This window comes from Xiphophorus hellerii, chromosome 10 (assembly GCF_003331165.1).
Source record: "Xiphophorus hellerii strain 12219 chromosome 10, Xiphophorus_hellerii-4.1, whole genome shotgun sequence".
Taxonomy (NCBI): Eukaryota; Metazoa; Chordata; class Actinopteri; order Cyprinodontiformes; family Poeciliidae; genus Xiphophorus; species Xiphophorus hellerii.
In genome coordinates, this window is record NC_045681.1 from 16,199,302 (window position 1) to 16,224,514 (window position 25,213).

At 41.5% G+C, this 25,213-nt stretch overlaps 1 protein-coding gene across 2 annotated transcripts in view; it reads right to left on the reverse strand.

Moving 5' to 3' along the window:
- The window catches only part of aatkb (apoptosis-associated tyrosine kinase b), a 64,237-nt gene extending 40,246 nt beyond the window's left edge, over positions 1–23,991 (reverse strand). The window contains exon 1 of one of the 2 annotated variants that reach the window (XM_032574639.1): positions 23,471–23,991. In XM_032574639.1, coding sequence (XP_032430530.1) covers positions 23,471–23,546 — 76 coding nt within the window. In that variant the 5' untranslated portion in view covers positions 23,547–23,991. The remainder of the gene's footprint in view (positions 1–23,470) is intronic. The other variant, XM_032574640.1, reaches the window with a different exon arrangement.
- Between the last annotated feature and the right edge of the window lie 1,222 nt (positions 23,992–25,213).

Below are 25,213 nucleotides of genomic sequence, written 5' to 3' on the forward strand. Positions count from 1 at the left end.
AAGCTGGGATCCTGAGCTCCCAACACGGAACGGGGCAGGAACACGGTTCCCTAGAGTTGCCGTGTTTTCCACGCTGTTTGACAGCAGAAATGAAAGAGAGGGGCGGCGGGTTGGAGGGAGTATGCTCTCATCTATCTGCCCCAACAAAGGCTTGGCTTTTACTAAAGTCCAACTCCCCTCCCAACCTCTTCCTGAGGCTGGGTTTCGACCCCTCCATCGGCTCACCTGCACAGTCTAGCACAGACTACACTTTATCTCTGTCTGACTGAGTTTCACCTTCTTTACTTTTCCTAAAATGCTCCCTCCCTTTCATAGTTCACCTAGTTCCTCTTTCATTCTTTCCCATCGGGCTGGTAAAGGTTTGAACGAGCTCCACCTTAAAAGCAGTGGATTGGATGCTATGTGCTGCGTCCAATCGTAACGTTCTGATTGATAGACTGGAAAGATTAGAGTGTACCTGGATTTAGTCGCGTTATTAAAGAAATCCGAATAAGCAAAGATCATCAGTGGGGTTCCTTAAGGCTCTACTTTCAGACCTTTCTCATTTATCATCGATATTGTAGCACTACAATATCATTTACAACACATGTGCTGAAGACATACGGTTCTATGTTGCCGTGTCACTGCATGACCATCATCCCTTACAGTCACTGAGTTAAGTATGTATTTAATACCAATAAATGAATGGATCAGAATTTCCTCAAAACTTATGCAGACAAAACAAAAGTCACAACTTTTGGTGTCGAAATCCAAGATTAGAGGTCAGCACTCAAACAGACGCTTAATAAGATAAAGTGAGGAATTCGAGTCACCGTCTTTTAAAACATTGGTGAAATGAAGTTTTTCCTGTCAAAACCAGACACAGAAAAACTGGTGCATGCACTAGTCTTTGTAAAACAAACAAACAAGCAAAAAACAAACAATCATGCAGCTGTAGCTCAAAATGCTGCTGCCAGAGTCCTGACCAACACCAAAAAAAGAGCCATATTACATCAATCCTAAAATCACTGAACTGGCTCCGTTTAGGGATAAACTCTCCTCCTCTATATTATATTTTCTTCATTTCCTTCTCATTCCTTTCATTCTTTTTATGTTTTCAATTTTTGTTTTTCTTCCTCTTTTCACACATTTTTTTTATTTATGCTTTCCTTCTTTATCTCTTCTCTTAGCATTTCTTCAATTCATGTTTTGTTATTTATCTGTTGTAATGGGTCTAAAATCACACATTGAGGTTTTAAACTCTTTGCAGCATTTCTACCTATTTCACTTCATTTCTAAGCGTCTTCCGGATGGGATGAACTTTGGTCAGCACATCAAGGCTTTGCTCAAAGCTGTTAGCAATCCTCTGTCATTTCTCTCTTTCGATGCCCGATTTGTTGCTCATCACATGAGCTTCAGTTCACTCTTTAATATTTAAACCAAAGCTGTGGAGTGCATCTGACTGTGTGTGACAACGCAGTGATCTCTGTGTGCCTGTGATCTGTTAAAAGGTCAAAACACAAAGAGAAGCAGTGGTGCGATCTGTTCCCTCTGACCTCCCATCATAGAAACAACATAAAGGGCACTCCTTTGTTTGTACTCTTCTTTTCTTCCCATCCTAAAATAGCTTTTCTCCTGGGATGATGGGATTTTATGGTATGAACGCATGCAAGTGGGTTTGTTTCTGTGCTTTTTCGTTCTGTGCGATTAGGAGCGGTTAATAATTCAAAACAAACTACTAAGATTGAAAAAAGACTTTAAACGGTTATTACCTATTGAAGCCAAAATTGCAAAAATGTGCTTGAAAAAGGGGGGGGTCTTAGTAGTTTGTTGGTTTTCGGATACAGGTGTGCTCAACACAACGCCGACGTGGAAAGACATCAGGAACGGACTTGTAGAAGCGACTGGTGCTGCTCATCATCCTTTGCCGGGATCGTCAAGTCATTTCAAAGCTATCAGAACTACATCGCTCCATACAGAGGATCATTATTCACAGCTTTGTCTATTTACCGTTTACACCTTGTAAGTTTAGTGCTGAATGTCCATGTTTCTCTACCCCTAGCATGTTCAATCTGCCCCACAAAGCACCTTTCACACACTCAGTTCATGTAGCGACCAAGATAATAACAACATCCGTAAAAAAACTTTATTTATGCTTTGTCACATTTGACCATATATTAAAATACTAACCACTTTTGCAAGTTATGAATGAAATAAATGTTGGAACAAAATTAACCGCTTTTCCGACAGCTGCACAAACTGGGTCATGGAAATGATGAAGCGATGTGGGAAAGAAGAGAGGTCTGAAGTTCTTCACCGAGTCAACCAGAAAACAACTGCTGAGCTCCTCTGGCTGAAGGATTTTGAATCATGGGGTGTGTTTGGTTTTTTCCACAAACAGCTTCACCAGTTTGACCTCAACTCTGTGAAGCAATTTGAATAGATTTAGAATCAGGTCAAGGCCAGATCAGTTTTAATATGTACCGAGGTGTAAAATCCTTTAATTGTAAGAGGCTGTGTTTTGTTTTTCTCATTACCATATAAAAAAAACTTTAGAACAGTGATTATTGTAAATGTGTGTACATCTTTAAACGTCTACAATTTGTCACATATCAGTCTGATATTTAAACTCTAATGGCTCAGGACTTTACCGGTGAAGGAACTCAAGTTTCAATAAAGGAAATCTACTGTAAACGGCCTAAATCATCTGCAATAATGCAGGTAATTGTCCCTAAAATTCCCAAGAAAATTGGGATGGATCACCTTTTGAATCCCTATTAGTGCTTCTGTAGCATCATCACATTTGTCACAGTGGGAGGCAGCTCATGCAAACGCTTTTCTATATCTTGTAATATGCAGCGAGCAGCTTCACTGAGCAGAGTAATTGTCAAGATGTCAACTAGAGAATATCATTCAGTGTGTGTGTTTGCAGAGAAAGCTTGGCATTTATCACGTCCGTGTAGATGCAGCAACAACACACACACACACCCACACCCACACACCCACACACACAAAGGGGAATTGTGATTCTCTGAAGCTTGCAGCTCGTGTGTCCCTGCAGCGAAGCGTGAAAACATAACAAAAGCGCGTGTAGGTGCAGCACCATTAAGCATGCACGTGTAGATTGCAGTAAAGTGGAAGATGAGGCCTGATGACGCTGCGTAACGCAGACCGGAGGAAAATATGCAAGACGGTGCACCTGAGAAAACCTGGCAGAACGAAGCGGAAAGCCGTCCTGCTGTTTGAGGTTTTATCTGGATGAATCATCTCAGCTGCTGAGTTTTATTGACTTAGAAAACACATACCATCACAGATCAGACGGTGGAGCTGGTTACGCTTCACTCTCTGCTCTGACCCTCCTCTCCATCGCCCCTCTTCTCCCTGTTCTCACCCCCTCAGACTCTGAGTGGAGCTGAATCTTTACAGTCAGCTGGATCAGAATAAATCTCTCCGTTGCTGCCGGCTCTCACTGCACACACTCAGCTACATCACATCTCAGATATCAAGCGAGAGAGACGTTGCGCAACACTCTTCACGCACTCTTCGTCGTCATTAGCAGGGCTATAATGTAAAGCATCGTGTAGCACTACAGATAGTGCCGCTCAGAGGTTGCAGCTATGGTTTTAAACAAAAAGAACGGCTGTTGATTATTAGAGTGAAGCCGCATTAATGATTAATTAGAACCCGTACCTCTGTAGCTCATGGTGTAGCATTTATGAGCTCTGACTTTAATCTCACAGTTCAGTCAACATTAAAAAGCATTTCATCCCTTAATGAACTCATCTTACAAGCGATAGGAGTGGGCGATATATACTTAGAATTTTATCACGATATTTTGTGGCACAATTCTGATAACAATAACAATTACAAACTATTTATCGCTTCTTCTTTAGGTAACTGTATGGCTGTGACTGCCTGGCGCCACAAACACGAATACAGTTCTTGAAAAGCTTTCCCATTTGAAATAAGCTTCTTCTGGACACTTCTTGCTTAATGAAGTGTGATTTGTATCACTAAGCTCCACACAGTAACTTCATTTAATTATGTTTTCCAATTTACTGATACTTACGGATGCTCTAGTAACATAAACAATGGAGAAAAATATTTGGCAGATTTTTTTTGTTTTGTTTTTATCATTACTTAAATTTAGTGAGATAATGACAATTCAAAATTCCCATCATGATAAGAATTTTTTCAAGATAATTGTTAATATGATTAAAGCCCACCACTACAAGCATCTCTTGAAAATCCTTAGACTTTTGTACTGCAGATGAGTGATAGGCTGGTCAACAGATTAACACGAACTCGATTGTTTATAAGCTGCATTCCACCTCTGGTGTCTTTCACAAGAGAAGCGTCTCCAACTTTTTACTTTACATGAAAGAGGACAAACGTGGGCTGCTTTTTGGATCCGAGCTTATATCCAAGGAAATAGATGGAATATCAAAAACCAAAATAAAATGTAAAAAAAAAATCTTGGAGTTTTCTTTGTAGGTCTTGAAAATGTTTCACAAAAATGTCTTTCTTGGCACAAAATTCTAAACTTCTAAATTAAAACATGCGGTCAAGATGGATGTCTACGCTGGTTAACTTCAGCATCAAATATCTTGCTAATTTTGATTTCTTATGTTTCTCGAGAATTATGAGTGGGGTCCACAATAACCACAAACAGATGTGAAGACTATTTCTTTCAGAATATAACTAAATTAAACTTTTTAGGTAATTGTATATTTCTCTACACAACCTTGACCTCACTAACCCATCATGTTATTTAATTTTTGACTCAACTGAACCACAGCTTTCTACTTTGTAATGTAGAAATGCATAATGTCCTGGTTTGCCAACAATCTACTCAGAAGAGACAAAAGCAAAGATGAAACTTTAAAGTAATTCATCATCACAATTTAGATTATGCTTTGAAGAATATCTAATACATAGAAGAGACTTGGAGGCACGAATTTATCTAACGACAGGGAAAAAATGGGTTTATATAAGTATAAACCCTTTTTGTATTTATATAATACAAAATATAATAATATTTTGTTATTAATATTTTAAAATATAATACAAATTATATAATAAACTGTAAACTGTATTTAATAAATACAGTTTATTAAACTGAAATAAACTGTTTCAGTTTATTTAAAACTGAAACAAAGTTCAGTTTTAAATATTATTACAGTATAATTCAGTTTACAAGACCATAATCTTCTGCTTGACTCAGAACTTAACTATAGAAGTTGAATCGTGTCATGCAGTGATTCAAGGCCTCATAATGCAAAACAGCAAAGCCATAGTTTTAGTCTTTATTTGAATAGTTTTGCTCGTTCTTTTCAGTAACTGTTTTTTACGCTAAATATACAATTTAAACAACAAATTAAGAAGAAAGGCCACAGAGTTGAGTTCACTTCATAGAAACCAGCTGAAAGGAAAAGCTGTTGGGTTTCCTTTAATGCTTTTCAGTCTTTACCATTGAGAGCACGCTGCATCTCAGTGCGATCTGCTGGATGTTTGGCTTCAGACGAGAGGACTCTTCAGAAAGCAAAAAAAAAAAAAAAGACAGCTGAGAGAAAAATCAGCGGCTGCCCTCTGCCATCGCTGCTAGATGTGGCCGACACTCGTTAGATGTGCACATTGGAAACATTCTCAGAGTCTCGTCTCGCCCTCAACACGACCTTCTCCACCTTCCACCCTCTGCTAAGTGCTGCAGGTCACCAGACGCCTTCGCCGCAGACGAGAGAAAGCAGTTTCTGCTTCTGAGCCATTAGACTGAACAGGAAGAACTCGGTTCTTTCTCTCTCTTTTTGTTAACACTGAATTTCTTCTCTCATTTTGTTAAAAGCACATTTATACTACTTACAGCTGAAACCAGATGCATGCACCATGCAAAGAGAAGCATTTTTTTTCTCATGGTCTGACAATTTTCTGATTTCGGCCAGTGAGGATTTCATGTCATAAATACAAAAATAGTGAGACGTATTTGTTAGGAAGCATGGAGACGTGGGATGACTCCTGAACAATGTCGATGTTCGGCTGCTACCATGTGAGTGTTTCTTCTGTGGTAGCCACATTTTGTATTACAGCTAAAGAGGAAGCAAAACTCCAATGTGGCAATTTTACAGGAAGTGAGGTGTTAAAAGCAGGAGTTTCATTGGTTGATGGTTAATGTGTAGAAAGCCAAAATATTAAAGTGAATCATAAAATGGCTTGTGTATATGCAAGCATGACATGTTTGCTTTATAGTTCATTACTAAAATAACTGTAATGAATGTTGCCGTTACCTACAAAAAAGTTAAGCTGTGTAGTTTTTTCCGCTGATGTGATTGGCCGATTTGAATTGAGAAGGCGGGGTCTGAAAGTAGGCGGACTGCTGCATGTAGGAGAGGCATGGATGGGCCGCCATTTTGAAACCTGCTGTTTTGTACAATGACTGGAAGACAACTGCATGACTTCATTTTTGTTGTCCTTTTACATCTGTCTCACAACAGCTTACTTGAATTTTGGCTCATTCTTCTTGACTAAACTGGTTTGTATAGAATTAGGATCTGGTTTTTGAGTCTTCAAAAACACAAAAGTACTTGTTCATAACCCACTTATCACTAATTTACCAGCTGGCTTTAAGTCATTGTCCATTTGGAAAACCAATTTGTGTCAAACCTTTAACTTCTAGGCTCATGTCTTGATATGTTGCCTCAATATTTCCACATATTGAAGCTCACTGGTTCCTCCTGTCGCAAAGTCTCCACAACACGATGCTACAATTCCTGTAACTTACAGCTGGTAATATGTGTTAAGGCTTACAAGCTTCTCTGTCTTTACTCCAAATGTAATGATGGTCATTATTGCCAAACACTTCAAGTTTACCTTTAGTTTTACTAACCACAAGATGTTAACAAGAGGTCTTTGTCTCTGACTTCTTCATCACTAAATGGTCTTTAACTTTTGTTCTGGAGTAGATTCACATATTTTTCACCAAAACTCCTTGGTGCAGAACCCATCTCCTTCCTCGACATGCCCATGTTTTTTATATTTCTGTATGATTGTTTGAAAAGTTGACAAAAAAACCCTCTTTTCTATGTTCGTCTTATAAGAAGAACATAGAAAAGAGGCGCTATTTAATCGTGCCTCGGTTGCATTTTCAATAAAGCTTTTATTAGAATTTGAGTAACAAAAATGTGATGACCTTGTGAGAAAACGGTCTAATTATGCTTCATATTAGGTTTAACCTCAGGCGATTGAAAACGTGAAGGATAATCGGCGGCCTGACCCGCAGATGATGCTAAACCCGTCTGCAAAATGACCCTTGATGAAAAGGAAAACCCAATTAGCTTCCATCTCGTTGCAATCATTATCACAGACATTAAAAGACCGGCGCACATCCTCCTCCTGTGCGGCGGCGTTATTCCTGGACGTCGCGCATAAAAGCAGCTTTTAACCAATCGAGTGTTTTCTCTCCAAACCGAGCGCAGAGCGCGAGGAGCGGCTCTCCACAGCCCGCGCCGTCCTCTCTAACCGTTAATGAGAGATGCTGGCCACGTTTCTGATCCGCTTCCACCTTGATTATGCGCGATCACAGGGCGCGGCGGACGCCATCTAAAGCGGCGGCCCCCTCCCGCGCTGCGCTTCGATCCCCGGTTGCCATGGCGACTCTTTTTAGTATACGAGGCTGCCTGATTTCAGTGTGTGGCTACGTGTGAGGTGGCTTTATGCCTGAGGACATTGTGTCTGGAGAGCTCTCAGCTCAAAAAAAAAAAAAAGAAAGAAAAAAGTACATGATTTTAGTTCTTGCTGTTCGGAACAGGGATTAAAAACATGATGGACCGGCGGCTTTCTGCAGCTGGGATCTGGTGACACGATCATGAGCAGGGAAGAGGGTGCACGCTGTGCCTAATGGAGGAGGCAAATGTCTCCTCCATGCAGCACAACATCTACCGAAAATAGCTTCCTTTTATGTTCACATGAAGACTTCATGGTTCTCTCTTACGTAACCAGTGCCTGAACTGGGACAGCCTTCACTGCTGGGTGTAATTCCTGCAGATACCAGTGGCTGTCGGATGGGAGGAGGTTTCGGTGTTTTAATCAGGGCATGCATAGTTTAGGACAAACATTGATTGAGGAAAGTAATTTGTTAGTTTTATCCAAGTAAACATGACTAAAAAAAAAATCTACTCTTGTCCTATTGAGATTTTAGATCACGTTTCACAAGAGAGACCCGTTTTGATAAAAATGAATAAATGAATTATGTAAAGGTTTGCTTTGGAAAAAAGCTTGCAGGGAAAAAAATCTTATTTAAAGACGGTTTCAAGTTTTGATCTGCAGCTCAGCACCGTATGCAAAAATGTAAAGGTTTGCATTACTTTCTGATTGTTTTGATTCTGTTATTGGACATTTTGGTATGGATCTGATTGATTGCTTTTACTTTTGATTATTTTGTCCGTCTGGGCTGCACCTCCTGCTCTCCTTTGTTACTTCTTAATTGTTCGTGACATAGAGAGTTAGGGTTGTTTTTTCATTTCCTTCTGTCCTTTCAGCAGGCTCAAATTTTTTGTTGCTGCTTTTTTATGCTTGTTTTCTAGTGTTTTTTCTGAATATTCTTTGTGTGCATCTTCTTGTTTTTTATATATACATTTTCTCTATATTTAGTTTATGTACTTTTCCCCAACACAGCCAAGCTTTCTCTGTTGCATCTCTTTCTGGTATTTTATATCTAATTGCTTTGTCTCTTATTGGGTTTTTTTCCTCCTGCACCTTTTAGGTTTTCTATTTTTTAGATGCAATTTCATGTCTCTTCAGAAGAGTTCTCAAAACTCTGCTTCTTGAGTGTGTGTGTGTTACCTTTTCTGTTTATATTCATTCTGAAAATGACAGCCGCGCTCTTCTCTACTGTACCGTCGTGCCTTTTTTCAACATTTAGTCCTCTTTATGACACTTATTTTCTCTCTTGCTCGAGTTTGGGTTTAATTTCTCTCCCCCATTTTCAGTCTTTCTGTGTTCATTTAAGTTTAAATCTTGCATGAAAATCGACTTCGGTTTACATGGTGTGAGAAACCTGCTGGTTCATTTATCCCCTCTAATTTTGTCCTTGCATTTAATTGCACGTTTCTGAAGACAGGTTTTAATGTAGTACAGGAACTTCAATCCGATGCAATATTAAAAAAGAATAATTGGGACGTACATGGTGTTTGAAGGGTGTGTCAAGAACGCAGTGGGCTGTTCGCTGAACGGCTGTTTTGAGAAAGCATAAAAACTCTAGAACATAAATGAAACCCTATGGATTCAGAATGAGATGTCAATATGATTTACGTATTTAGAATAAGTACTTCAGGCAACATGGTCAATTAATCTCAAAAGATGGGGGTATACTGAGGTTGTGTATGGGGGGTTGAGGAATATGCGTCATGCAAATAAAGCTAAGATGTGTTGTCGACGTGTGGCCGCAGCTCCAACAGCGTCTGACTCGACTCGCTGGTTGACCCGACCAGCGTTCTGAATATTGCATGAGTTCAAACGATCAAAAGCAAGGAAGGGCGATCTTCTGAGACCAGAAACTGGAGCAAACATTCACCGACAACGTGAAAACACTCACACACACACATACACCCCAACAACCCAGATGATCACTTTTAGAGAAGTTAATACTTGCTCACACAACACGCAAGCCCGGGTACGACAACGCAGCAACAGTTACGGGGTTTGTAGAGAATGCAGAAGGGAAAAAAACCAACAAAACATCTTCATCATCACCCGTCACTCATGGCAACATGCAGCAGCTGCTGCTGGTGCAGCGGCTTCACGTGCAGCATCCGCACCTCACGTGGGGACTACAATGGAGCGCATTAAAAAGAAATCAGTTATCCTCTCGCTCAGGCCTTGATTGCTCAAAGTGGTCTCTAATGGTGTGAGAAGCGTTGCCATTGGGACGGGCTGAAGGAGGATGGGGATGTGTTATTTTCTACCGATGCACGAATAAGTTTTGTGGGGCGGTCAGCGGGGTCAGCCGCCACGCAGAGCGAACATGCGTCATCGTGGAAATTTTCAGGTGGAATAAAGCGGTACGAGTCCATGTTATTCCGTGGGTTCTATGAAAGGAGTCGAAAATGTTTTTAACCTTTCTGATGTTTACTTGAAGGCGGGTGACGTCAGATTTGTTATTTTTTTTAGAGATTTTGTAAACAAACCCTAACATTTTACTTCAGAACATCTACAGCTACTTGATTACTCAGCAGCTTATCCCAGCCTAAAATCTTAGTGTTGGTTAAAATAGACATAATTCAGTTTTATTACATTATATACATATATGGTTTTACAACAACTGCCTCAATACAAAGACCAGAGCTATAAAAGTTTTGGATAATAGCCTTAGGTATTTTAAAGAAAGTCAGCTGCGGATATTTCAGAAATTACGTTGACCTTCAGCACTAAAACACACCAGAGATGCTTTACTCTCTGACTTTCAGGGACTACAACAAAGAGTTCACTTTTACTGATCTCTTTGTTGTAGATTTTAAATAATACAGCCAATCTTCAAAGTGGGAAAGACAAGAAACCATGCTATTTTAATAACCCAGAGGTGTGTTGATCTCCAGAACTAGAAAATACTCGGCTGCATGAATCCTGTCTGTATGTTTATATCATCTGAAAGAGACTAAAAATTTAGACTTTTTGGTAATGAAAACTTCATTTTAAAGCAGACACCTCCAAAGTAATTGACTTCTTCCCAGAGATTGTTTGTCCTCGTTTCATCTGGTATCATGTATTGTCCAACTCCGGTCCTCAAGGGTCAGTTTTATAGCAGTCTGTGCTCCAACACAGCTGACTCAAATGCTCAAACTACGTCCTCAGCATGTCAGTGTTCAGCAGAGGTTCTGCTGACGTGTCACCATTCTGTTCAGGTCTTGAACCAGGGAAAGAACTAGAACTTACAGGACGCTGACTTGGATGCCACTGATTTAAACAATCCTTATAAACAACCGACAAATATTTTTCTCTGACACTAATCAAAGTTATTAAGTTTTGTCCTGCAGGAACAGACTCCTTCTGTAGTTTGTCATTTCAAGGCATTGAGGCAGAGAACCACCATCCTAAGTGAACTGGGGCAGTTTTCTCTTATATTAAAATGATATCTTATGAGACTATGACTGCCAGGATGCTTTGTGTTGTTAAAAATGTTAACTTGAAGAGTCACAGTAGAAAAGGTGTTGGTCTAGAAGGATATCTGCAGACGCTTTAGCCTTTTGTTTTACCTCTTAGCCAATAACATGTGGCACTGTGCTGTGAGGAAACTGAGGAGGACAGCTGGTGATGTGCCGAGTTCGTCTTTTTCCACCTCGTATAAAACTATTAAATATTTTTATTTGATATTGAAATGTTTAAAGGTAACCACGTAAAGTCAACTTTTTTGAGCTTTACACCAGGCTAAAGCTGGTGTAAAGCTTTAGCCTTACACCAGGCTAAGCTTGGTGTAAGGCTACACACCTGGATTCCTTTGATCCAGGAATCAAAGGAATCCTTTGATTCCTTTCCCTCATCAAAGGAATCAAAGGACTGATTCCTTCGATGAGGTCTTTGATGATTCCCTCATCAAAGACAGACCTGGAGTGTTGCTTTGATTTTTTTCATGCGTGTTTGAGAAATCCTTTACTCTCCCTTCTGGTAAGATCCCACCCCCACAATTCTGCATTCAGCTCCTCTAGACTAGTGGCAGCAGCAGTTAGCAAGCACCTGGTGGAACCACGCATCTGCTTAGCTCAGTTGTTCCTAAAATGTGGGGCACGCCCCCTAGTTGGAGCACAGTGCCACTGCAAGGGGGGCGCGGGAAGCTGCATGGATGGATAAAAAAAAAGAACAGTTACACAAACGTGTTTTACTGTAACGATGGTTTGTAGTGTGTACTATTGCAACCTGAAGTGTATAAACAAAATATGTGTATAGGTTTATGTCTAATTGAATGATGTGTGTGCCCAGTCAATTTTTTTTTTTCTTTTATGGGGGGGGATTTTATTGTAATTAGAGGTGTGCCGATTGATCGGCCACCGGTCATAATCGGCCGATTTCCGTGAAAAAGTGTATGGTCGGTGATCGCCGCTCACTGTCTCTTGTTGCCGATCACCAAAACGATCACCTGTATCTCACTCCGCAGCCTGCGTGTGCAGCTAATCTCCTCTTTCCTTCACACTGCGCAAACGCGCAGCAACAAATCCCTTCGTGAGGAACCGTAATGCTCTAAGAGTGAATGGGGACGTTTGCGTGTTGCGGCGGAAAATTACCTCGGGGGTGAAGCACGTCACAATGCATCAACAGAACGAATCTAATATGACATTTAAAAAAAAAAAAAAAACACTTGACGGAGTTTGGCTACATCGAGGCTCAACGCAAGGAAAAAATGACATCCGGAGCGGCCAGACAGCAGGTAAAGCAGCGCACAACTACCAACACTCACCCGGATTAGCATCACGGTCAGAAAGCTAAACAAATAGCCCGAAACATAATTCAAGTCTTGAACCGCCGCTACTGGTAGTAATATTTCACAGACGGAGCGCCGTTTCTGCTCCACCCGGAACGTCTGCTTAAAGCTGCAGCATGTAACGTAAACAATAACAGCAACAAAGACTTCCCATATTAAAACTTTCGCTATGTCCAAACATGAGACATAATTTATGAAAAAATAAATAAATAATCATCGATCTCCTCTCCCTAATCTTGTGTTCTGCAGAATTACTCCGCTCAGTCAGAAACAACCAATCAGAACCAGCATTAATCAGCTAGCCCTGCTCTTAGGAAGTTTTGACTCAGTAACTTAGGATTGTTTGTTTTGATGCAACCTGCGTTTGACTTTGAATAAATGTTTCCCTCTTTTACTAGACATTATTTGATAGAGGCAGCGTTGTGAGACTTATTTGACTCGTATAATTTAGGGTACAGAGAACCTTACTGTTAAATGTTGTTTAACTGGTTGCAGGTTTTTCAGTTGTTCTTTTGACTGAGTAGCTGCTGCATTGTGCCTGCAAGTATGTTGCATGTTTACGTTAATTAGGTGAATTTATTACCAACTCATTTTTAAAAATTTTGTAAGATCACATAGTATCATTTATAACTAACGTGAAAAATAAACAGTCAATCCAGGCGATCGACAAAGATTGGTGATCGGCAGAGATCAGCCTCATGGGTGATCGGTATTGGAATCGGCAGCAAAAGACCTGATCGGAGCATCCCTAATTGTAGTCCATAGGGGGGCCCAGAAAATCTTTCGGAACCACTGGCTTAGCTCATAGGGAATCGCTGGTAAAAATGTAAGAGGAATGGCATGCTGAAGGCGGATTGTCAGAAAGAGCAGGAGCTTCTTAAAGAGACAGAGGCCCAATTTCAAGTCGTCAAATTGTGAAGTCAAATTTCTTTGAAGTTATGTTTGATATATGCACTGTTTTTTATAGTAACTGAAAGTAACAGTTACTAGATTGTGCTATAAAATGCTACTATGTGTCTGGAAAATACATAACACCGCCTCTTTAATTTTGGTTCTGAGCAAATGGCCTCATGTGTGCAATGTTCAGGATGCTGCGGACTAGTACAGTAAATTGCTGCACAAGTCATGCACATCTTCAAGAGCTATGGTGAACCACAAGTAATTAGCTGGACATTTACTTTAGATTTCAGGGTAGATGAGGCTTGTTTTACCAGAAGAGAGAATACTCGGAAGAAGCTCAAGTTTAATGAAACCAGTTTTACTTTGCGACCCGTTTTCCTGAGTCGATTTGCTCTGTTATGCTGCTGCACCCAGAAACCTGATGAATCCCTCAAAGTCAGACCCTCTCTAGTCTGATGTAATAGTGTTCACACTGAGACAGCTTCTAGACGACTCATGTAGAGATGGAAGGCAGGCAATAAGAAACAGATTTTAAAAAAACGACCACACACACACACACCATAGCAATAGGAAAAGTTCAGGATGTGTAGGATTACAGAGGATCAACATCCCTACGACTAGATCTGCAGACGTTCTGCCGTCCACCCCTCAGAGCTGAACTCTACTCGTCCAGCGATCGGCAGACTAAGCAGAGCGAAGACGGTAAGTGGACGCCTCGCAAAGCGCATTTCACTTCACAGCAGATCAATTTGTCATTAATGCCTCAGCCGAGAGGCCAAACAGGGCCGAGGAAATGAGGTTCCTTCTGCAGTTCTCTCATAATTACAGATACAGTCAAAGCAATCAAAGAAACCAAAGCCTGATGGATGTTATCAGGGGGAAAATTGTGGTTTTTTTAAGGATCTCTTCTTTGTTTTATAAAGAAATGGCTATGGATAAATAAAATCACAAAGAGCTGCGACGTAAAGTGCAGTTCTACTGACAGCAACCATTATGATGAAGATTATAACAGAAGATCATCATCATCTGGTTTCTTATTTAAGCATCAGAGTTCAAAAATACTTGTACACCCCACTCTTTTATAATAAATTTGGGCAAAGCACACCCCAGGTTCACCTTCTACTCCACTGTAATGGGACTACTTTGTCTTAGTCCATCACATAAAAGCCCAATAAAACAAATTGAAGCCCCTTGGAACATGATAAAGTGTGAAAAAGTTGTGTTGCACATTTGTGCGATCACACCAAGCATCCTGCCAACAGTTTCACATCCCTCAGTCGGGGGAAGTTCACGACAAACGAGATGTAAAAAATATCCCAGCAACAGTCAGGATGAAAAACTAAATCCGTTGTAAAAATGAAGGCCAAACTTTAGATCTTTACGTTAAATTATGAGGAGGGAAATTTAGTTTCTCTCCTTGTGAAGATGAAAAAAAAGTGATGCTCTGCAGTTTCGATGCATGTAATGAAGAAAGAGAAATAATAATTCAGGTTTTTCCGTGTTTGTGGCGAACGTAGGGAAGCTGATCAGAGTCAGTCTTCATCAACACCAGCCTGTTATAAAGTGATAAGACGCCAAGTTAGAAAACAACCACAGCATGCAGCATTCAAACGAGAGCTCCTTCTGGCATCGATAAGTGAATTCCTCCGAGTGCGTTTACGCAGCTGAAACTGGAACAAGCGGCGATCTGATCCCGATACACATGACATCCAAGAGCGGATTTAGATGCGACTGAGATCTGATTGAAAATTGATGCTTCCTGACACGAAGGAAGACATGTTTTTATAACGCATGTGAGGAAAGGTTGCATTGTAAACAGCCTGCTGCCGACAACAGGACACGGCTTTCTTTGTCCAGAGTAAACTAGATGATGAAAAGTAGCCTGATGCACATTTGAGACATTCCAATTATTCCCTTCACAGCTGAGTGGAAAACAGAGCTAACTTCAAAAGGACTAACACTTTTCATAAACAGTTGGGTGAACCATGAGTTCCTAACATCCTGCAATTGGTGAGCAAAAGAAAAGAAAGGTTTTTCAACGAAAAAAAAAAAACTCGTCAGAGCAGCAGTTTTCCTCCACAGGTCGTTGACGTGTTTTTACAGCAGCAACACACGCCGAACTCTCCCACCGCCTCTCACTCTGCGTACGCCCATCCCTGCTCTCCTCGAGGAATAAAACCCTCATTTGAGCTGCCATGTATTTAGTCAACATCACAACAATGTGTGTGATCAAACATGACTTCCAGTGAGAGATCTAACAGGCCTCATCAGGAGATGGAGAGACGGATAAGCAGGCCTGGGGACGGAGCAGAGATCAGAGCAGGTGACGGCTGTCGGACTCCATCATCTGTCCCATTAGTCAAGCCCACAACAGGCCAAGATGGAGGCTGGGGGATAATATAAAATGCCCTCCACAATGATTCTGCAGTAAGAAATAATCTGTTAAAAAAAAATCTGCAGAATGATTCGGAGTAAAAAAAAAAACAAAACAAAGCAAAAGGCAAACTCCGGCAGTTTATAAAAATCATCATCATTAGAATTAATTCAGCTTTGCTGATGCATCTGTTCTGGTTTGAAACTGCAGGCGGGTTTATCTGTAATGTTTACATGACCTGGAGTAGTGTTGGGACGTTTAATCGCTTTTCTAACATCTCCAAGCGGCAAAAACCACAGCACACAAAAATATGCATCAATTCAAACTTCTGTTTAACACTCTGGGCTTCTTGTTTCTCTTTGTAGCAAACCATCTCCATAAATATTGGAGACACATAATAACAAAGCCAAAATCTCACACGTGATTTAATTCTGTGCTACTATCTAAAACATTTTACACTAAAGAATTTTGTCTTATCTCATTCTGATCCAGGAGGGCCTTCGCCGTCAATCATGCCTGTGTGTACGCCATTAGCCCATCAACCAGCACATGTACGAGGTTGATTGACAGCGATAAGACCCACCTCCTAGCTCTGATTGGTTGTTTTTGACCGAGAGTGGTGTATTTTTTTGTAGAATCTTTTCACAGATTATCTGTCTTTCATTAAACTGTCACTACATGGTCACAGTTTTAACAAGTACAAACTGTCAGTATGTAACTTTTAAAAAAAAATAAAAGTTACATACTGTAGCTTTAAGAGGTCCTTTACTGGAACTAAGAGCCTTGAGTCCAAGTCCTAATAAACACAATAATCCAACCTCCTGATACATATTCAGTCGGGCAATTCCCACTGAGTTATCAGACACAGAGCTGTGATTTGTCTGCAGAGCTCCAGCAGCGATGTCTGATTTGACATATCCCCGTGCACGAAGAAAACCTTCCTGTTGCCTCATGGGTAACGTGGTTCCAGTCCTGCCCCCCGGCCTCCCACTGTCGTCAGACAAACTGGTGTTAAACAGGCGATTCTAGCTCGGCGAAATCCTCGCGAAACCTTCGTGCAGCACGATATCTTCAATTAACACCGACACACACGGCGCGTCTCAGTCAGTGAGAGCTTCAAACCTCCCACCCACTCCCCTCGTTTCATTTACAGTCGGACCGTCTGCCGTGGAGCATCTCTGCAGCGGAGCTTCTCCAGTCAGGCCGCTGATTCCTCCCTGCAGCCGTGTCACAGGTGACTCTGTCCTCCACACGGCAGAGCAAACAACAGAACATCTGTCCTTCAGCATCAATAAAGAATCATCCTCATTATTATTTCATCAGGTGTGCCTCTGCTTCTCTCCTTTTTCTCCTTTCTCTGGATTCAGACATGCAGAGTCTGACTCCAGAGGGGTAAATTAATGAGTTTGTGTTTTGCTCCTGTTTGTTATCACATCATAATGTAGCACAGAAAGCTAATAGCCAAGCAATACACAACAGAGTTTTGCTTCTGATTAGGCGTGATGTTATTGCCTCCGCCCACGAGGACACAACGGTGCAGTTTGGTTTTTAGCAGAAGATTGTGAATTGATTTGCATAAAAGCAACCTCATAGAAAGATTACCTCCCAACCTGAGTGGTATTTAAAACACTCTCCATTCATTTGGTGGTATAAACAGTTTCTCTGTTGATGAGAGAACACTCCGACTACCGTAGAACATTTTCAGCTTCTAAAATGGTCCAGTTTCCAGTGACTTTTAATCTGAAATCCATCTTCGGAAGACAAATAAAGCCTCTGATACAGAACCGAAGGTTAAGATCAGCTGCAGCTCAAAAGCTGTTAAACAGTTTGAGTGTTTTCACGGCTGAGTTAATTGGTTTATTTAACACCACATATGGTTCATTTTCTCCCTTTGTAAGGTTAGCTTCGGTAGATGTAAAAACAGCAAGCGTGCCGTTGTGTGACTGTAATTCGACCTCGATTTGACACATCTCCAATGTTTTCTGCTGCAGGTTTGAGCCAAACGAGACAGAGAACATGGCATTCATATAAGATATCACCACTCTCATCCAAAAGCAGCTGTTCACGTGTGTTTGGCTTACGTTGAGTGAATGATAATATCATTTAAAGCACTCCACACCAAAGCAATGCAATGTCATCACATTAGGAAAAGATACTCAGTTGTCTTTTACTTCTTTTATTTTTAATTCAGCATGAAGTTAGGAGCAAATGTAAGTGAAACAAGTCCTTGTCGTTTTGATGTTCAATTATTTTAAAGCAAAGACAAAAATAGATCCCTGTTAGTTTCTGTCTTAGAGTTTTTGTTCGAGACCTGGCCTACGTGGCTCAAACTGGATGAAAATGTTGGAAAATAGTTTCGATTTAAATTGAATTCAGCAGCAAACAGATAATCCTGTCTTGCTCTAGATACCCTGCAACATTACGGCTTCTTCGCAGAGAAGGTTGGTTGTTTTTCTGCCTCACTTCACTAAGGGTCATTTTCTGCTACGGATGAGTGAAAACAAACCCAGCATTTGGCATTTGTTTTGTGTCGTTGCCGTTGTATGGAGCTCAGACCGAGTCATGATTTATGTGTGCTGTTCCGCCCCTCGTCTGCACAGCGAAAAGATCACGGCAGGAAAAGCACAGAATTTGTGTCAAAATTGGAATGACTCAACAGGTGTGTGTGGTGAGCGGAAAGCCACAGCTGATTTCAATCTGAAGAGAAAGAAACCCCAAAACCTTTTGTAACAAGTTGAGTCATTGACTGAACCCTGAACGGGGCTTTTATATGAAATAATGGTGACACAGTGACTCAGCGGGGATATTGAAACGTCTCATTTTCGCTCTAAAAATCAAGAACTTCCACAAAGTTGACCTCCCGCTGCACGCTGAAACCAAAGAGAGCTTCTGACAAATAGCAGCTCTTACATAAATAAAATGTCACGTTAGAGAAAATCTAAATTAGTCTTGATTAAAAGAAAAAACACCTACAGTACTTCTAATTCTGATTTTATGTATCAGTGCTATTGGTGCAAAACAAGCCCAAACCATCACCCCACCACCACTGTGCCCAAGCTGCTTCTCTAAGGTCGTTGCTGATGTTTTTCCTTCCAGGAATTGTCTTAATTTATCCCAGTTTGAACCAGATCCACCGGATTATTCTCCTCACACTGATAATGACCCGATGGGTCGACGCATTTAATCAGCAACTGCCAAATTCCCTTTAAAGTCTCATTGACATGGACGGTGTAATTCATTTTTCCAGACACAGTTTTCTGTTGGTTTAGCTTCGTAATATTTAAATAATGTGGAATCTGCTGCTCCAGAACAAAAACTGGGTGTTTTTTTTTGTTTGTTTGTTTGTTTTTTCTACTTGCAGTTACAATAGATCAATCCTAGATTTCAATAAATCCCTCTTGAAGTTTTTTTTTTTTTTTCAAAAAAGTGTAAGTACAGCAGGAAGTTTACATTTTAGACCACAGCACGCCACGGTATGGGAAGAAAGCTGCCTATTTCTTCACAGTTCCATCACAGTTTAATTTGTACAAAAGTTAAGAGAGTTGACTTTCGTTGCCTCCAAAAATATATTTATTGTTGTACATTAAGAGGTACTTATTCACCTGAGTTCTTGCAAACACACGAGAGAAGCTGCCTGTAAAAGCACCAGCCGTTCATCCACCAGCCAAACACTCAGCAGCTCAGAGGAACAAAAACAACAACAAAAAAAAGGACAACTTCTGACGGCTGCGCTCCTTTCATCTCCACAGATAAGGACGGAGGTGTGCAACAGAAGCGTTCAGACGACAGCCAATCCCTGCAAACCGTACAAATCCAATTTACGCCCAGAGCTTTGTGCCCTTCACTTCAGCAGGTTGCCGGGAGCAAATAACTCATTCTGCCATGCTCCTGTTCAATCAAAGCATCTGGACCGACTCCACTTACATTCCACACCGTCACGCGAGATCGTTTTCTGCTGCGTGAAGGTCAAAGGTCAACGCAGACACCTCGTTCTGTCAGATCTGTATCCCCTCCGCTCTGAGTTTCTAACAACTCCTCGACCCGCACTTCAGTCTAGAACAATGAGGTTCTGATGACCTTTAAAACGTACAAACTTCTGCTTCTCCTCATTTCCTGGGCGATATAATCAGAGAGAGCTGCTGTGGCCAGGAGTCCACAGAGAGATGGGAAACGGACAACCTGAGGTCTGGGAAAGCAGCCAGCACTGCCAGGAAAAATCACCCTACAGACACAAGCCAAGCCCTTCAGAGGGTTGTGATGTCATCGTCATGCTCCCCACAGAGCGTTTAGAAGAGCCCAGAAAGTCCAGAATATTCCCCGGTTCAGATTACCTTTCGCTTGGGTCATTACTGAAATCTAATGCCCATTTCTGGGCTCCGCCTGCCTGCATTCTGTTTCTTCCCTCGGCTCCTCATTTAAAGGGTCGACATGCGTTCAACAGGTTTTCAGCAACACATCAATAAATATTTCATTTCTTCGGTTTTCTTTTAAAAGTTTAAAAATGTTCCCACTTCCTGACCAGACGGAGCAAAGATGCGACCGTCAGACCAATTTCTGTGTTTGCGTTGAGTTTTATAGCAGCTGCATTTCTGTAGACCATAAAATTGCACAAAGTGGAATTATGAAAATAAATTGGCTTAACGGAAACAATTTTCACATTTTTTTTACATAAAATGTTTTTGTGCTAGAATGAAGGGGTTTTTGCGCCTGTATCAAAATGAATGTATTTTGCTGAACTTTAATGGAAACACTTTTTTGTGGTTGCTCAACATGAGTCGTGATCAACAGCCAGATATTACTATTAGCGGAAAAGACAAAGAAGACAACAATAAGTGGCAGGAGTATGATGGTACTGCATGTTTTCTAATAACTTACTGCATGAACAAACTTGTGCTTCTTCGACATTAGCAGATTATTAACAAAGTTTTGCGCATGTTTGTAATGGAAACGCAGCTACAGAGGAATGTGGAGGAAGATGCTCTGGTCAGATGAGGCAAGAACAGAACAGGGAAGCTGGTCAGAGATACAGCAGAATAGTTTAGATTGAATCATAGTCATGTGTCAGAATGGTCTAGTCAAAGTCCAAAAAGGCAAAAGTTCCCTTCTCTGGATGTACGGGGTTTTAAGAGACATATGAGTTCTCCAGGTGAGGTGAATTCAAATGCATGCCACACTTTTCAGATTTCCAATTGTATAACATTTAGAGGAAAACGTATCATTTTCCTTTCCTTTTATGTGCTGCTTTCTGTAGAAAGACTTTGGAGGTTTTGGGTTGTAACATGACATGATGTGGAAAAGTTCAAGAGGCGTGGATACTTTTACAAGGCACTGCATGTCTTGAGTTTTATGTGGGTTGTTTACTGAGTCGTCAGAAAACAACCTGATGGCTGCACTGCAACCACTAATCCTGCTTTACTGAATCAACATCGAGCCAATGTTTCTCCACCAATCGAAAATCCCGTGGGGGACTAGAACAGTAAAAGCAAGACATTTTCCTCGACGTTTCCAAAACTCCAGAATCCTTGACGTCATCCAAATTAACCAAACTCAAGCCTCTCATATTCGGCATGAAAAAAACGGCGCTTTCTGCTCCTCACCCAGCTCCCTGACAACAGCCGAGAAGAACAAGACAAGAACAAGTGACAGCAAGTTACAGGAGCGCCCGTCGGATGCAGACTGACAGCAGCACAAACACGGAGTTGACATGGTGGGAGATCTTTCTGTCTGGAGTTAGGAGACGACTTGACTCACCGAACAGAAGCAGAAAAGGATCAAATCGATGTGAAACCGACTCATTTTGGTTCAGCTGAGGCTGCTTATTGTGCGCTCACCGTCAAGGAGCTCATGGCAACGTATCAGAACCACGAGCTCTACTTTTTAAAGATTTGATTATGAATCTAACTGGAATCAGATTTCTGTCCAATTAAAGCTGCCTGCCAGACTTCCTGTGAGTCAACAAACTCGCTGTTGATGTGGTCACTCGCTGTTAGCGCTACATGCTCAGCTTTCTGTTATTTTACTGTGAACTGCTATTTAATCAAGATAAAACAGACACTCTCTCAAAAACCAGTGTCCACACCACATGCCTCCGATGACATCACTTAAGGCAACCGATCAGAGATCGTTTGCCCTGTCATCTCTGATCATAGCGATCAACAGTCGGATCAAAACATTTGAGTTGTATTTGAGATTTTTGGAAATTTGGCTAATTTATGCCTCTTCATACCTTAGTTTATGAAGAGGAGCAGAAGGAGCGGACTGACTTAACTGTCAAAGGTTTAATAATAACAACTTGACCAATCCCGGTCAAGTTGTTATTAAAACCACCTGATTCAGTTGATTAGTTTCACAAAGTTCCCAGTTTTCCTGCTGAATTGCTGGATCTTCCACAACTTATGCAAAAGTGTTGAAAATGATTGCAAGGCGGAAAAAGTCTCAAAATTATTGGAGATGAAAAATTATTCATCTCCTTGGCAGATTTACAGTTAAAGTAATCTTTTAACCCATCCAATACTGTTTCTTTTTTCTGAATGGAAGCAATATTGACATTTTTGGAGTGGCTCCACTAGTGTACCGACATAAATCCAATTTGAAATCTGTGGAGGGAGCTAAACATTAGGGTGATGGCAAGGAGGCGTTTCAACCTCAAAACCAAAGATTAATGGTGAAAAGTGAAATATGCAAACACACGATGTTGGATCTTTTTAACAGGCAATCGTCCACCGTGATGCTACAGCAGCTATGTGGAAATCTGTCAAAAATGAACCTGTCCAGCATAATGTTTAGTGCCTCTTGTGACGTCATCAACCCAAACACACACAAAGCAGATTCAGCAGCGGCTTTTCCAGTGCCCTTTTTAAAATTCTTCGATTTATTTATTTATTTTTTTTGTATTCTTGTAGAGGTAATCTGTACTTCAACACCCCGCTGTGTTTTTACGGTCAGTACATGGTCATTTGTTAGTGGCAAAAAAGGCGGACCTCTGGATTGGATCTTTCAATTTACTGTTCCTCGGGGGACAGAATAAGGGCAAAAAGGTTTTTCTTCTCCTGTCAGCTGCTCCTGCTGCATCCGATGAGACTTTAAAAAGCTGCGGTGGAGTGGAAGATTTATGCTACTCGGCCCGTTTTAGAAAAGCACTGAGATTATGAAAGTGGTACTGTTAAAAGAGCAGAGAGTTTTGACTAATAGGAATCTCTTCACATGATGGGGGGAGCGGGGGACAAAACGGTGAGGAGGAAGTGAAAGTGGACATCTGTTTATCCAGGAACCTTTTAGTCACCAGAAACCCCACCTTTCAGTTTCCATCTACATCATAAGGTCATCATTTTCATCTTGCAGAGAAATCTGCTTATTCCAACAGATTCTGCCTTCCTCCGTCCCTCGGCGCTAATTAGGAGTCCTGCTTCATCTTCCTCCACCTCCCAACAACTCCTAGTTCACCTTTCACCTCTATCTGCACCTGAGCTGCTCTGATCTCTGAACCTGAGGGTCGGCCTCTCGTCTTTAACTCGCATCCGATCAAACACGGTCAGGAGGAGAACATGCAGCAGCAGCAGCAAAGCGCAAGCATTACATCACTCCTGCCATCTCAAACCACAATTTTAAAAAACGGAAGAAAAAAAAGGGGGTAAAAAAACGTGGAGTTTTTTTTTTTTTCTTTTTTTTTCTTTTCTGAGAAACAACCTGCTCTAATTATATCAACAGGATAGGAGGTGGCATCAGTAATCTGGCGTGTTGCGGGGCGGACTCACCTGGGTTGAAATGCGAGCTGAGGGCGCAGCCCGGGATGAACAGCGCCGAGCACATCGCGGCCAGGAGCGCCAGCATCTTCCCAGCTGGAGCTGCAGAACCAGGAAGAAACACTGCGGGACTCAGAGGACAGGAAAACGGGAGATCAGAGCTTCATTTCTGCCGTGGCTCCGCCGTGACTCCGCAACACGTCGCCTCATCTCTCCCACCCCCCAAAATATGTCTATTTAAACCAGCTGATCTGAATCCCCCCCCTTTTCCGTTCTTCTCCCGAGTAACTTGGTTCGGATGAAGACGAGGAGTCCAGTTTGACAGCAGCTCCTCGCTCCTCCCCCACAGCTTCACCTGGAAGTTCTCCCACCACCCCACAGCTCCGACCCGCAGGGGTTTTGTCACGTGGGTGCCGCCTCAATTGATAGAAATCAATTAGAATTTAAAAGAGGAGCGGGGTTTGCGCGCGAGCCGCCGGTGCTGTCCGAGGTGCTGACAGCAAGAGCGCCATCTTGCTCCGTAATGCGCCCCGAATGAGATTTCTGGAGCGTTTTTTTTTTTTTTTTTTTTTTTTGCGCCGTGTATGTAGGGAGGGAGGCGTTGGAGGCTGTGCGGCCCGAGCATCCTCAGCTGACTGAAATATTTAGCACAGAGAAGAGAAAATGTGGAGGAAGGTATTATTTTTAATGCTGCACAGACATGTTTGCAACCTGCAGGCTGAAGAAGAAGAAGAAGAAGAAGAAGAAGAAGCTGCTGCCTCTTCAACAGGAAGTCTGAACCTCATCTTCTTTTACTGCAGCTTGGAGTCTATCTGCTGATGTTGGATATATGGAAGAATAATAAAAAAAATAATAATAAAGATAATTCCTCATGAACAAACTGTAGGTATCACCAGGGGGCCAAACGTGATTATAATCCTGCTGTTCGTTCGTGGGTGGAGCCCCCTCCCCCACCTGGCAACATTCCTCCTCTGGCTCCCCCCCTCAGCCTCCTCTTCCTTTCAGTCTGGGTTCTTGGCATCGAATTGACTCAACTTTTCTTTGTGCATCTTACAGGCTTATCATGGTGTCTGATTGTTCTGCAACAGAGATGTCACAGGCTACAACACTAATCCAGCGTTAGTCAGATCCTCCGGTGTTTCTCTCTTTCTCTCCCTCTGCACCGCTTCTTGTTTCTTGGTGTTATGTAATGCACCATATATTATTAAAAGACATGATTGCTCTCAGCGCTGCCAACAATACAAACAGAGCGACATCTGAAAGAAACAAACACAAAGCCTTACGGGGGACCGGATATCTGACCACAGGAGAAACGCGTCTCTCTTTAAAAGTCCTTAAGATGATCTCAGCTGAACAGCTCAGCTTTCAAAACTCAATATTTTGTGAAGCGGAGTTCAGTAACAGAATAATACATTCCGCCTGTTGTGAAACATGGTGGTGGCAGGATCATGCTGCGGGGAGATTTTTCTTCAGCAGCGACAAGGAAGCGGGCAATCATGGGAGAATGCGGCACACTTTCCTCATTCTCATATGTAAAGAGTTCAAACAAACATCTGCGATTATCCTTCCACTTTACACTTATGAACTACTTTGTGTTACATGAAATTCAAATAGTCTATATTGAGTTTATAACCAAAATATAAAAAGATCTGTTCAGCTCACCGTCTGAAAAACCTCTAAGCTACCTCTAATAAAATACAACGTGGTAACCGTTTTGTTTGCCATCTTAAAAACGGACACCAGAGTAAAAAGGAA